This window comes from Rhinoderma darwinii, chromosome 2, assembly GCF_050947455.1.
Source record: "Rhinoderma darwinii isolate aRhiDar2 chromosome 2, aRhiDar2.hap1, whole genome shotgun sequence".
Taxonomy (NCBI): Eukaryota; Metazoa; Chordata; class Amphibia; order Anura; family Rhinodermatidae; genus Rhinoderma; species Rhinoderma darwinii.
In genome coordinates, this window is record NC_134688.1 from 406,407,644 (window position 1) to 406,421,350 (window position 13,707).

At 37.7% G+C, this 13,707-nt stretch overlaps 1 protein-coding gene across 1 annotated transcript in view; it reads right to left on the reverse strand.

The window, feature by feature from the left end:
* Window positions 1–13,707, reverse strand: part of SMTNL2 (smoothelin like 2) — a 127,312-nt gene that overhangs the window by 35,396 nt on the left and 78,209 nt on the right. Inside the window, exons 5-6 of the mRNA XM_075854144.1 lie at window positions 12,272–12,341; window positions 2,059–2,226 (exon numbers count right to left, since the gene is read on the reverse strand). Coding sequence (XP_075710259.1) covers window positions 2,059–2,226; window positions 12,272–12,341 — 238 coding nt within the window. The remainder of the gene's footprint in view (window positions 1–2,058; window positions 2,227–12,271; window positions 12,342–13,707) is intronic.

Below are 13,707 nucleotides of genomic sequence, written 5' to 3' on the forward strand. Positions count from 1 at the left end.
TAAAGAGGCTGTCACCACATTATAAGTGCCCTATCTCCTACATAAGGAGATCGGCGCTGTAATATAGGTGACAACAGTGCTTTTTATTTAGAAAAACGATCTAACGTAATCTCGCGAGATTACGATGTAAACGAGATTACGTTTGCCTTGCTGGAAATCCCACAGAAAAGATTCAGACGTGTCAGGATTCTGAATACACATCACGTCCTGGCTGGAGGTAATATATATTCATTGTCAGGACACTGCAGTAATGTTATAGTGTATGTATCTGCACATAACGATATAGCTATATCGCTAGTGCAGTGTAAATGAATGGAGAGAAGTGTATGACGTTGATTGGTCAGCGTCATACACTCCTCTGTACAACGCCCACTTGGTCTAAAGTAAAACACGCCCACTTGGGCATTAAGAAACTCATTAGCATAAAGCAAAAAATCGCTCATAAAGTGGTAAAAATAGATTGTTTTTCTAAATAAAAAGCACTGCTGTCACCTACATTATAGCGCCCATCTCCTTATGTAGGAGATAGGGCCACTTATAATGTGGGGACAGAGCCTCTTTAAATGCTATAAACGATAGCAGCCGGAAACTATAACCAGATTTTTAATTTACACTTTATTCTGTGAACATACAAATTCATTGAGATTTACAAAGCAAAATGCGACAGAATTCTGTCTCAAATAGCGCCAAAAAATGGGAGTACATGCTAAATTTAATATGTGTTTTAGACACTTTAGTTTTTTTTTGGTCTAAAAAATGGGCGATGCGTAAGGAGAGTTATAAAACGCACCACATTCATTAATGACTTGCACCATTGGTGTAAAGTATGTCAGTCATGAGGTGGCTTAAGAAAGAGAAAAGCGTTTAACATGTCTAGTAAGATGCGCCAAATTCATCAGAAGTATCCAGGGAGGGACGTGCCAACAGTCTGGAGGTAGTCAGAGAAGAGGGGTCTGTTATCCTTCTGTCCCTGTTTTTTTTTTTTTTTTTTTATCAAGTAAATTTTTATTATTGCAAAAAGAAATTTTTTTTCTTACAACACATCACCCCAATACAAAGAAAGAAAAATTAAACCTTCTGTCCCTGCCTATGGCTTCAGATGACCCCAGGTGGAGGGCCAACATGGATTTTTATTCCCCCCCCCTCCTTTTTTTTATTCTTTACTGCATGATTTGACCGTTTAACTCCTTAGCTAAAGCGATCAATGCTGACCGTGGCACCGGAGTATTTTTACAGGGAAAAAAAAAAATAAAGATATGGAAAAAAAACAAAAAAAACACCAAACTATACATAATTGGTATCGCCGCAGTCGTAGCTATTTTAAACTATAAAATAAATACGTTATTTATCACACACACGGTAAGCGCCATAAAAAAAACCCCTAAAAAACAAACAATGCCAGAATATCTGGTACTTAAGGCTAAAACTAGTTACGTAACTAAGGGGTTAAAATGCTCTTAAGGCTCCTGAGTTATGCACCAACTATATTTACTTGAAATATGAATTAGAAATGTAGAGTAAAAAAAGTTTTTCCCAATTTTAATATGACTGTTGGGCCCAGATCACACAGTTTTGCGACACGGATATTGACGCGGAAACTGCGCTGGAATCAGCGACAAAAAACGGCTGAAACAGTCTCCCATTGATTTCAATGGAAGGTGGAGGAGTTTTTTTCCCGCTGCGGTTTTTAGCCAATCGCGGTAAAAAAAAAAAAGCACCATGCTCTTTCTTGCCGCAGATCCGCCTCTGACCTCCTATTGAAATCAATGGGAGGCAGAGAGAGAGAGTCTCTTGCCCGCGGGTGGAAAATGCAGCGAAAATCGCAGCAAGAATTTGCAGGCAGGTCAAAATCTGCCTCAAAATGCCAAACTTAATTTTGAGGCAGATTTTTCTGACTGCAAAAAACGGTGTGAACAGGGCCTTAAATGCTCCAGTTATTCATCCACTTCCTACTTACCTAAATATGAACATAAAAGAAGTGAACTTTCACTTGTACAATATGTTTGAGCTCTGTTCTACAAGTTACATTAAGGTGTGAATGTAAGGAATTCTTCTTACTTCCCGCTGTCTTGTTCAAATTTCTCAAAGAAGGCTTTGCGAACTTGGGTTCCAGAGGATCTTGGTAATGTCTGTGACCTCATCAACTCGCGTTTCTTCTCAGGATGACGACTCAAAGCCGGTGGTGGAGAGTGAGATTTGGGAGTAACATCAAAATATCTGTCTGTGCTGCAAAGCAAACAAAGACAACATGGAGCACATGAACAATCGATTACCAGCCTGAAATATAAACAATAATTTCTATATGATCATTGAAAGCACATGTACCACCTACGGTTACAACAGAGGTTTCTATTCTATCTTTTAAATGGAGATAAACCATTGACTAAGCTCATTGTATTACCAGAGCAAAACGTACATTTCATAAGAATACGTAAGATTTTCCAAAGACCGTAACCAATGTACCGTCCAAGAAAGTCTAACATTCATGTATCTATATAAGAGGGGAAAAAATAACCTAAAACAAAGCACAAATAATTTCCTTACTTTTGGACAGCTTACACAGAAAGCAAATTAACTTGTATGTCAGAAGAGACCTATGACTATGCCTTGAGTGAGTTGGCAAAATTTAAATCTCTGACCGTATCATTGCAAAGCAAAATGCGAGACTTTGCAGCAGTAAGAATTTTAGAGTAAGGCCCCATGCACACGACTATAAAAAAAAAATCAACGTAATTGCGGACTGCAATTATGGTACGCAATTACGGACACATTCACTTCTATTGACCACGGACAGCTTCCCGTATATTTGCCAGAAGTTGTCTGGGCAAACGTTCCAAAAATTATGGAGCTGTCCGCGGCTGGCCGTGCCCGTAATTGAGGACCGTGACTACGGGCACGGCCGTGTGCATGAGACCTAACCGACATCTTTATCTGGTGGTAATTTGTAGCGTCTGTACTGGAAGAACAGTATATTTGGACATTCATTTTACATCTTACATTTTTTTTTGAGGGAGGAGAGAGGAACTGAGGCATGGGGAAGACAACATTTGTGATTACATAGAATATATGAATGTGTATCATTCCACAGATTCCCTATTACAATTGAGTATTTCCTGGATTTACATAGTCTGTTGGCAGGGAGCCTGGTAATCAGAACCCATTACATCTCTTCATTCTAATCTTTGGACCTTTACAAACATTGTTACAGACCTTAACCCCTTAATGACCGGGCCATTTTGCACGTTAATGACCAAGGATTATTTTTTGTTTTTTCATGGTCGCATTCCAAGAGTCGTAACTTTTATTTTATTCCGTCGACATAGCCGTAAAAGGGCTTGTTTTTTGCGGGACGAGTTGTATTTTGTAATTGTACCATTTTTAGATGCTTACGATATATTGATTAACTTTTATTAACTTTATTTTAGGAGAGAATTGAAAATAAGCAGCTATTCCAGCATTAATTTTCACATTATAAATTTACGCCGTTTACTATGCAGCGTAAATAACATGTTAACTTTATTCTATGGGTCGGAACGATTACGGGGATACCAAATATGTAAAGGTTTTATATGTTTTCCTACGTTTGCAGAATAAAAACCCTTTTAGAAAAAAATTACTTGTTTTTGCATCGCCGTGTTCCAAGAGCCGTCATTTTTTTATTTTTCCGCCGATGTGGCCATATGTGGGCTTGATTTTTGTGGACCAATGTGTAGTATTCATTATTACTATTTTGGGGTAAATAGGACTTATAGATTCACTTTTATTTTATTTTTTATGGGGGGAATGGGAGAAAAGAGAGAATTTTGGCGTTTTTTGCGGTTTTTTTGGACGCCGTTCATCCGGCGGTTTAATTAATGTGTTCATTTTATTGGTCAAGTTGTTACGATCGCGGGGATACCATATATGTGTATGTGTTATTTGTTTTGACACTTTTACTGAATAAAACCACTTTTTGACTGTAATTTTTTATTTTTTTTCCCACAAACTAACTTTTTTTAAGTCCCACCAGGGGACTTCACTATGCGATGTGCCGATCGCATATATAATGCTTTGGTATACTTTGTATACGTCCGGCATCGCCTAACAGGCAGTTGCTAAAGACAGACCTGGGGGTCTTTGTTAGACCCCCGGCTGTCATGGAAACCCGACGGCGACCCGCGATTTGTTTGCGGGGGCGCCGATCGGGTGAGAGAGGGAGCTCCCTCCCTCTGTCAAACACATTAGATGCCGCTGTCACTATTGACAGCGGCATTTAATGGTTTAAACTGCCGGAATCGGAGCGCGCTTCGATTCCGGCAGTTGCAGCAGGAGACAGGCTGTGTATAACAGCCATGCTCCTGCCGCTGATCGCGTGGGTACAGTGGCAGTACCCGCGCGATCACAGGACGGATATATCCGTCGTCCTGCGTGAACTAGCAGCTGCTGAGGACGGATATATCCGTCCTTCGGCGTTAAGGAGTTAAAGCAGATCGGTTATTATGCTGTACTATTTAAAGGGGTTGTCTCATGAATAGAACCCGGTCCATATGCTTTTTTTGCCACATGGATATCAATAAAAGGGGGTTACCCCACTCGGGCCCCCCTCTTAGCTAGAACGGATGGTCGGTTTGTAGGGGCATCTTCCGCTTTGGCATATTCCTGTCATCCATGTATTACATAGACAGCGTGAACTACTATATTTCTCCCGCAGTGGACACTACAGGGAATTGCCTAGCTGACTGCGGTTTCCCCTGTAGAAAGCAGCGGTTTGCTAGAAGTCGGAAAAGACAACCCCTTTAAGGGCAGAATATTATGGGGAAACTCATCTCAACCGGACTAACACAGGGCAGCATAGTAGGATGACAGATACGCTTTGTTCAGTTTCCAAAACTACAGAAATATTGCCATTTTGCCAGTCCCTTTGTACCTGAAACTGGTGGTGGTCCAAGCTCACTAACTCCACCAATGTTGCCTCTTGGCATGTTTGGTACAATGCTGGATTAGACCCCAGATACAGCCCCCTTTCTATTTTTCCAGAACCAAGAACCACATCAATCTGCTCTGAAGATTGACCAACTTAAATAAGTGAATGACTCTGGATTTTTATAACACTTCATTAAATAATCATTCTTCTTGCTATTCCTTCTGACATAACAAATACTCTCCTGGGGAACATGAAATATGAAAAGGGGCTATCCAAACTAGACAACCCTTTTAAGCTACAATTACAATTTTAATTAACAATCGTTTCTTCTCTGAATACTTTGTATTTGGTTAATGTGGAACTTTTAGAGTTTATTTTAGTTCTCAACAAATGTTTTACACTCATTGACAGTGTGTTTAGCTTAGGAAATGGTAGTGTGATAATTACAATTGTACGCAGGTAAAAAGTGACAGACGGACAGCTTTTCTTTCCTTTTGTAAAACGCATGACAGGAAAATTAAACACAGTGTAAACCATCTAATGGAAAAAAAAAAAAAAAGACACGATGCCTTAGATGTTGCTGCCTGACTCAAGAGTCCTGTAACAAGGTCATTCAATGTTTTCCATATGATTAAATGCAAGCATTCCAGTAGAAAAGGAAATACAGGCGCACGTACCACAGACCTCACTGTCATTTTACAAGGGATTTTAGTTGTGTTTGTAGGGGGGGGGGGGGGGGTAAAAAATAGGCAGTTTAGTAATTTACCTATACAAAAGTATTACCAATTGTGCCCAACTATGAAGAATACATTTATGTGTATATTTAAAATAAACAATAAAATTACAGAAAATCCATGGACTGAGTATACATACAGTTTTTGGGGCAGTTTCTTATGCAGTATTTTTTAACGCCAAAGCCAGAAGTGCATCAAACCAGATGCAGCGTATCAGTCTTTACTTTATCCTTTCGGCTCTAAAAACTGCCCCAAAATATGTTTCTGCCTTAACCTTGTAGTTGTGTAAGCCATTCCTGTGTAGCTATGGCTTTATGTTTAAATTCATTATGCTAAATAAGAAATACTCTCCTAAAGCACAGTTTTTTTTTGCAGACTGCAGCAGGTTTTCCTCCAGCTACTTGCACCATTTCTCATCACAACCCTTGCAGGGTATACTGTAGAGAAGCATTCCAAAAGCCTAATGCTACCACTAGCATGCTTTATGGTGGGGATGTGGTCTTTTTTTTATTGTGTGCGGTGTTTGGCTTATGCCAAATGAGATTTTTGGCTCTAAAAATAGAAAACGCTATCATTTTAGCCTCATCAGGCAATAGCATCCATTCCCACTAGAAATAATGGTTCCTACATGCCAAAGTGTATTCATGGTGCTTTCTTGTCTTTTTGCTTAAAAACAGTGGTGGTCTCTTTGCCATAAAACGGTGATTGGTAATACACCAGGGTAACGGTTGTTGTACGCCATTTCAGTCACAAAAGCTACTTATTCCCTCAAAGCGGTTACCGGCCTCTTAGTGGCTTCCCTCACTAGTGCTCAATGCATTGTTACTTTGACTTTTTGAGGACTGCTTGCCCTAAGAATTTGTACTGCTATGCCATAGTCTTTAAATTTTTTGGGTTTTCTTGGATAGGTAAAGGGAAGCTTTTGTGGTTGAATTAGGCTTCAACTGTTCTACTAGTTATATTCAAGGACTTCATATTCAAGTTAGTAATTATATTCAAGTTTTTCATAGCTCCCTTGACTTGTTCTAAATAAACTTTTGCAAGGACTTTTTGAATGGCCATATTTCCCTCCCCCCCAAAAAAAAAAGAAAAATAAAAAGACAGTGAACGCTGCAAACACAACAACTTTGCCCATCAATGAATTGCCCATTACTTATTAATATGGGTGCAACACTCCCTTGTTTTTTTTTTTTCTGGTAGTAGAATGTCTTCCCACATTATGCAATGGCAGGGCATTATCTTACCACTTCCTGTCTCTATAATGTGCAGTACAGAATGACTGACAGTGACCACAGCTTTGTAATTGCTGCAGAAAGAAGGTAATCTTACCCTATTGTGTATCATTTCAGGATTTGTCACATAAAAACCCCCAAAAACAAACATTATTAAAAAAAGGACTATAATACCTAAATTCAATATGTAATTTTCTGATAATACATTCCCTTTAAAGAACGTATAGATAGGCTTGAATAAATAAATAGTGAAATCTCATTCAGCAATCTTGCTCAAGCCTCGTCTCAATCAAATATACACAGAGAGACAGATCTCTAGAGATCTTTGCTAAATACTGGAGAGCTGTAAACGTCCATTTCTCCCATGCCCTACATACAATGATTTAGCTGTTTCTATTGGCGACAGTTTTGTGAACACTGAACTCGCTCTTGTGATCACACATCCAGCTACCTAGCTATATATAGTTCTTAATTTGTTTTATATGTGCATGCCACAAGTACTTTTATGTACACAATGTCAATGCTGCATACATGGGCCCCAGTTCTTCCCTTTAATTACTGTCACAGTGATGTACGGTTCATCCACACTGTGTAAAATGTATTACATGTCCAAACAATTCCACGAAGCACTTGTAAAGAGGCCGTTTCTCTTCAAGATGACATGTCCTTATCTTTTGGCAAAGCCATCAATCACTCCTCGTCAGTTGCAGCCTTACACATTGGGACAGGTTGAGAGCCATATTGATATATTGAATATCCAGAATAACCAGTTTTAGGGTGGGAGCTGTCTTTTCTTTTCACAATTTTTTAAAGGTTTGATGACATCTTAGCTTTAGGATTTTTGTGACTACCATCTTCACAGTTGAAATGAAATGGAAGAATTATTTCCTTTGTGACAGAAATCCAGACTGACTGGGTGTAGAGAATTAGTCACCAATTGTAATAACAGGTCTGAGGATTAATATTGTTATTTTTACTTTTCACTGGTTTTACGGATTTTTAGTCTAAAGTATAAATGAAGTATATAAATGAAGTATAAAAGTATATAAATGAAGTATAAATCCAGAGCTAAGCATATAGAAATGATCAAATAAGCAATCCATAAACTATTCATAAATGGAAAGGATCATATAAAAACACAGTAATAAAAGCTGCAACCGATTGTATTTGTCCAATTTTCGGTTTTGTTTGCCCTAGGTAGCTAGCTATATACTAAATCATCTGACTGTTTATACCTGTTCTTCTAAACAGAATGACTCTGACTATAAGGCCCCATGCACACGACCATAAAAATAGTTTGTAATTCACTTCTAATGTCCACGGACACCTTCCCGTATATTTACAGGAAGGTGTCCGTGCCATAGAAACCTTCTGCAAAAGACAGGACATGTCCATCTTTTGCTTTTTACAGACCATGCTCCCATACTTTATATTGGGAGCACAGCCAATTACGGGCACGTGTGTGCATGGGGCCTTAGGGTTTGTATTGCTATAGTTGACTGTGATCTAATACAATGTCATTGAATGACACCTGTATATAGTGTTTTAGGTTATACAGTGCAGGACGTTGCCAACTTATATTTTGTTTCCTTACTTTTTACATAGTTCATATGGTTGACAAAACACATTTTTATAAAGTTTAACCAGTGGAAGGGAGAGTTATAAGATGAACTTGGGAATAGAAATTGTTGCAGCACAACCTTCTATATTCTTAAAATATATTTTTTCATTAATACAATAATACTATTGATGTAATGATGTAGATCGGCTAAATGTAACAAGACTTGCATACCATGCAGCAATATCCGTTACAATGAGGGATTTTCCTATACAACATTTAATGATCAGGTACGTTAGAAGGTAAACTTGAGATCTGGCAGCCTGACCAAAACCCCATGAACATTAGCCATGGTATTTTTACCTATTTTATAAACCGCTTGCATAGGATGCAATTAGATCAATCATGAAAACTCTGACAACAGTTATAAATATTTGGCCATAGTAACCAACATAATATATTTTTGTGAAGTTCATAAGTGAAAGTAACGTATGGGCTCAGCTACACCATAACATCAAGTATAATAAAACGAACCGGATAACGACATAGGCTTTCATGTAGGTCGTAAATTATACCTTTTGCATGTACACATTTCAATAAGTTATTATTATGAATGTAGTCTGAATGGTTCAGGAGAGCCCTCTCCACCAATCAGCTAATCAGAACAATGTGTCTCCTGTTGGCCATCAGCATGTCAGAGGGTTTTACTGCGCCTGCTATTATAGCGCTATTCGGGCATCTTTGCGTGTTTACGTTTTACAAACTATGCTCCCCTGTTTATATGTTGAACTTATCTATAGGGCCCTATTGACCAGGCATATGCCAAAAGGGTGTCCATTTGGCATATGCTGGGACAATATGTATTGGAAACAATAGTGTAGTCTACTACATTGTTTCCGTGAAAAAAACAGAAACTTTAAAACGGAAACCAACTGCAACGGAAGAATTACCATTGAAATCAATGGTAATGCAAACGGAAGCTAGAGTTTCCGTTTAGCTTTCCATTCATCGGTTCCTCCGTCGGAAAAGGTTGAATGGAACAGATGAACGGAAACCAAACGCTGATGTGAACAGGCCCTAAGCCTCATTGGTCCATTAAAGCATTTAACCCCAGAGATTTGTACTAAATGTTGGGCGGTCTATGAAGATGAAGATGAAGAAGATGAAGAAGAAGATGAAGAAGAAGATGAAGAAGAAGATGAAGAAGAAGATGAAGAAGAAGATGAAGAAGAAGATGAAGAAGAAGATGAAGAAGAAGATGAAGAAGAAGATGAAGAAGAAGATGAGAAGAAGAAGAAGATGAAGAAGAAGAAGATGAAGAAGAAGAAATGAAGAAGAAGAAGATGAAGAAGAAGAAGATGAAGAAGAAGAAGATGAAGAAGAAGAAGAAGATGAAGAAGAAGAAGATGAAGAAGAAGAAGAAGATGAAGAAGAAGAAGAAGAAGAAGAAGAAGAAGAAGAAGAAGAAGAAGATGAAGAAGAAGAAGAAGATGAAGAAGAAGAAGAAGAAGAAAGAAGAAGATGAAGAAGAAGAAGAAGAAGAAGAAGATGAAGAAGAAGAAGAAGAAGAAGATGAAGAAGAAGATGAAGAAGAAGAAGAAGAAGAAGAAGAAGATGAAGAAGAAGAAGAAGAAGATGAAGAAGAAGATGAAGAAGAAGAAGAAGAAGAAGAAGAAGATGAAGAAGAAGAAGAAGAAGAAGAAGATGAAGAAGAAGAAGAAGAAGAAGATGAAGAAGAAGATGAAGAAGAAGAAGAAGAAGAAGAAGAAGATGAAGAAGAAGAAGAAGAAGAAGAAGAAGATGAAGAAGAAGGAAGAAGAAGAAGATGAAGAAGAAGAAGAAGAAGATGAAGAAGAAGAAGAAGAAGAAGAAGATGAAGAAGAAGAAGAAGAAGATGAAGAAGAAGAAGAAGAAGAAGAAGAAGAAGAAGAAGAAGAAGAAGAAGAAGAAGAAGAAGAAGAAGAAGAAGAAGAAGAAGAAGAAGAAGAAGAAGAAGAAGAAGAAGAAGAAGAAGAAGAAGAAGAAGAAGAAGAAGAAGAAGAAGAAGAAGAAGAAGAAGAAGAAGAAGAAGAAGAAGAAGAAGAAGAAGAAGAAGAAGAAGAAGAAGAAGAAGAAGAAGAAGAAGAAGAAGAAGAAGAAGAAGAAGAAGAAGAAGAAGAAGAAGAAGAAGAAGAAGAAGAAGAAGAAGAAGAAGAAGAAGAAGAAGAAGAAGAAGAAGAAGAAGAAGAAGAAGAAGAAGAAGAAGAAGAAGAAGAAGAAGAAGAAGAAGAAGAAGAGAAGAAGAAGAAGAAGAAGAAGAAGAAGAAGAAGAAGAAGAAGAAGAAGAAGAAGAAGAAGAAGAAGAAGAAGAAGAAGAAGAAGAAGAAGAAGAAGAAGAGAAGAAGAAGAAGAAGAAGAAGAAGAAGAAGAAGAAGAAGAAGAAGAAGAAGAAGAAGAAGAAGAAGAAGAAGAGAAGAAGAAGAAGAAGAAGAAGAAGAAGAAGAAGAAGAAGAAGAAGAAGAAGAAGAAGAAGAAGAAGAAGAAGAAGAAGAAGAAGAAGAAGAAGAAGAAGAAGAAGAAGAAGAAGAAGAAGAAGAAGAAGAAGAAAGAAGAAGAAGAAGAAGAAGAAGAAGAAGAAGAAGAAGAAGAAGAAGAAGAAGAAGAAGAAGAAGAAGAAGAAGAAGAAGAAGAAGAAGAAGAAGAAGAAGAAGAAGAAGAAGAAGAAGAAGAAGAAGAAGAAGAAGAAGAAGAAGAAGAAGAAGAAGAAGAAGAAGAAGAAGAAGAAGAAGAAGAAGAAGAAAAGAAGAAGAAGAAGAAGAAGAAGAAGAAGAAGAAGAAGAAGAAGAAGAAGAAGAAGAAGAAGAAGAAGAAGAAGAAGAAGAAGAAGAAGAAGAAGAAGAAGAAGAAGAAGAAGAAGAAGAAGAAGAAGAAGAAGAAGAAGAAGAAGAAGAAGAAGAAGAGAAGAAGAAGAAGAAGAAGAAGAAGAAGAAGAAGAAGAAGAAGAAGAAGAAGAAGAAGAAAAAGAAGAAGAAGAAGAAGAAGAAGAAGAAGAAGAAGAAGAAGAAGAAGAAGAAGAAGAAGAAGAAGAAGAAGAAGAAGAAGAAGAAGAAGAAGAAGAAGAAGAAGAAGAAGAAGAGAGAAGAAGAAGAAGAAGAGAAGAAGAAGAAGAAGAAGAAGAAGAAGAGAAGAAGAAGAAGAAGAGAAGAAGAAGAAGAAGAAGAAAGTACTAACCTTTCAAAGAGTCGTAAAATAACCTCATATCCAGAGTGGTCAGCATGTTTAAAAATGGAACGGATAGTGATTATTAATAATATTATTCTAATTATTATAATACTACACACAAATAAGCTTAAAGTCTTATTATTGTCTGTATAAACAACAGTGAAATGTATCAAATGTATTCATGCATGAATTCCTTGTAAATTAGGAGTAATGAGACCCTTGGTCTAGTTCCTACATTCTTTGCTAATGCCATTGTGCCTGTCGATAGGGAGCCATGGTTAGGTTCACGGTGCCTATGGTGCAGAATCTCAGAAATAACCCCTAGTGCTGTGGGGTACATGGAGAGTGAGCTCTCTTTCATGTAGTGCAGAGGACTAATGATATACTGTAATACATTATCGTGTATATCTGTTTATACTACGTTGCATCTATATCGTGAGTCTTCGGGTATGTGCAGTTGAATGCATGACATGTCATTGAGTCATGTAAGAAGATGGCATTGGTTGAAGAATTCTTGATTAGAATAAAGACGTCACGGTCCTTTCTGCTTTCCCACCTTTGTGAGCCAACACAAAATCTCCCCCTGAAGATAGTGGCTGTTAAGAGTTAATGCATAGTAAAATAGATGAGCAATAACACATACCTTTCAGTGATTATTGAGGAGTTTGAAACACTGTAACTTTGTGTAGATTTTGTAGCAGATAGATTTTTTTCTGAAAATGTAAAAAACAATATGTTCAATATAAAAAAAATAATTCTGCATAATGAAAAAAAACAAAACAATCATCTGTCTACATGGGAACTGCGGTTTTCAAAATAGCAACTAGATGAACCAGCATTGGATAATATACTTGCAGATTTACTCAAACTACAGGTATGAATTGCTATCATAACTCAAATTAGTGCAACTTTCTAAATAGTTTTTATTAAAAATTCATTTTACTTTTTCAGAAACAGCTGTGCTCTGTAGTCTATATACAGAGCAGCTATATCATTCACTATGACCTGAATCAGTCAGTCCCGTAGTCCTGGCGGGTTCACTGACAGCGGGTCCTGCATGTCTCTAAAATGCAGGATTCACCTATAATTTATCACATCTAAGTCCTGAACTTAGATGTGATAGATTGCTGGTAGATAGAGACTGCATGTCAGAGACACGCAGGACCCACTGTCACGTGGACCTGACGGGAGCAGGATTTAGCGCTAGATACAGTTGCTCTGTATAGAGAATACAGGCCAGCTGTATCCAAAAAGTAAAAAGTATTTTGAATACAAACTATTTAGAAAGTTGCACTATTCACACTGCTTTTGTATAAAGGGGGCTATTTGATCAGGGAGCTCGGATTACTAGTCAAAGAGGATCTGTCATAAAGAAAGACTTCTTTAATGAGGGCCGCTAATAGATTCCCCAATAACTCAAGTACACACTGCTGAAATAAAGGCAGAGGAATGCATTGCTTTGTATACAGTTCAAGCTTCTTTCTGACCCTCAATTGGGACTTTGAGGAGATGTTCAGTGGTTTGATGTTGCATCAACTATTTTAGGGTTATTAGGGAATCCAATATAGACAGATAGAGATATTTGAAAGCTCTTTTCAATACGAAAACAATGGCGCAAATCGATTTTGAGAAAGAAATTTTTTTCCCTGAGATATTTAACTTTAAGTTATCAACTTCATTATCGACTACCGCCGGTGTTCGCATTACCCAAAATGTACCGCGGGTAAAATCCTAAATGTGTGTGGGCGCGCGCGTGTGTGCGTGAGCTTGGGAATGTCACATCAAGGTGACTTTAAATTACGTATTATTACAATCGGCCTCGGCCATACAAAATGGACCTTGTCTACTATTGTAACATGATTTCATGTGTACACATTTCGGCAGTCGCTTGTGAATTTCAGAGAGCGCTAATTCGGAGAGTAATTTTAATTTCTGTACATTTCTATTGTCATATCACAAAATGCATTTGACCGAAACGGAAAGGATCACTTTATTAATGAGATGGTATGGCGAAGAAAAAATAAGATCCTATCGAGAAGTAGCAGCTTTATTCAATGCCACTTATCCTATCCGTGATCC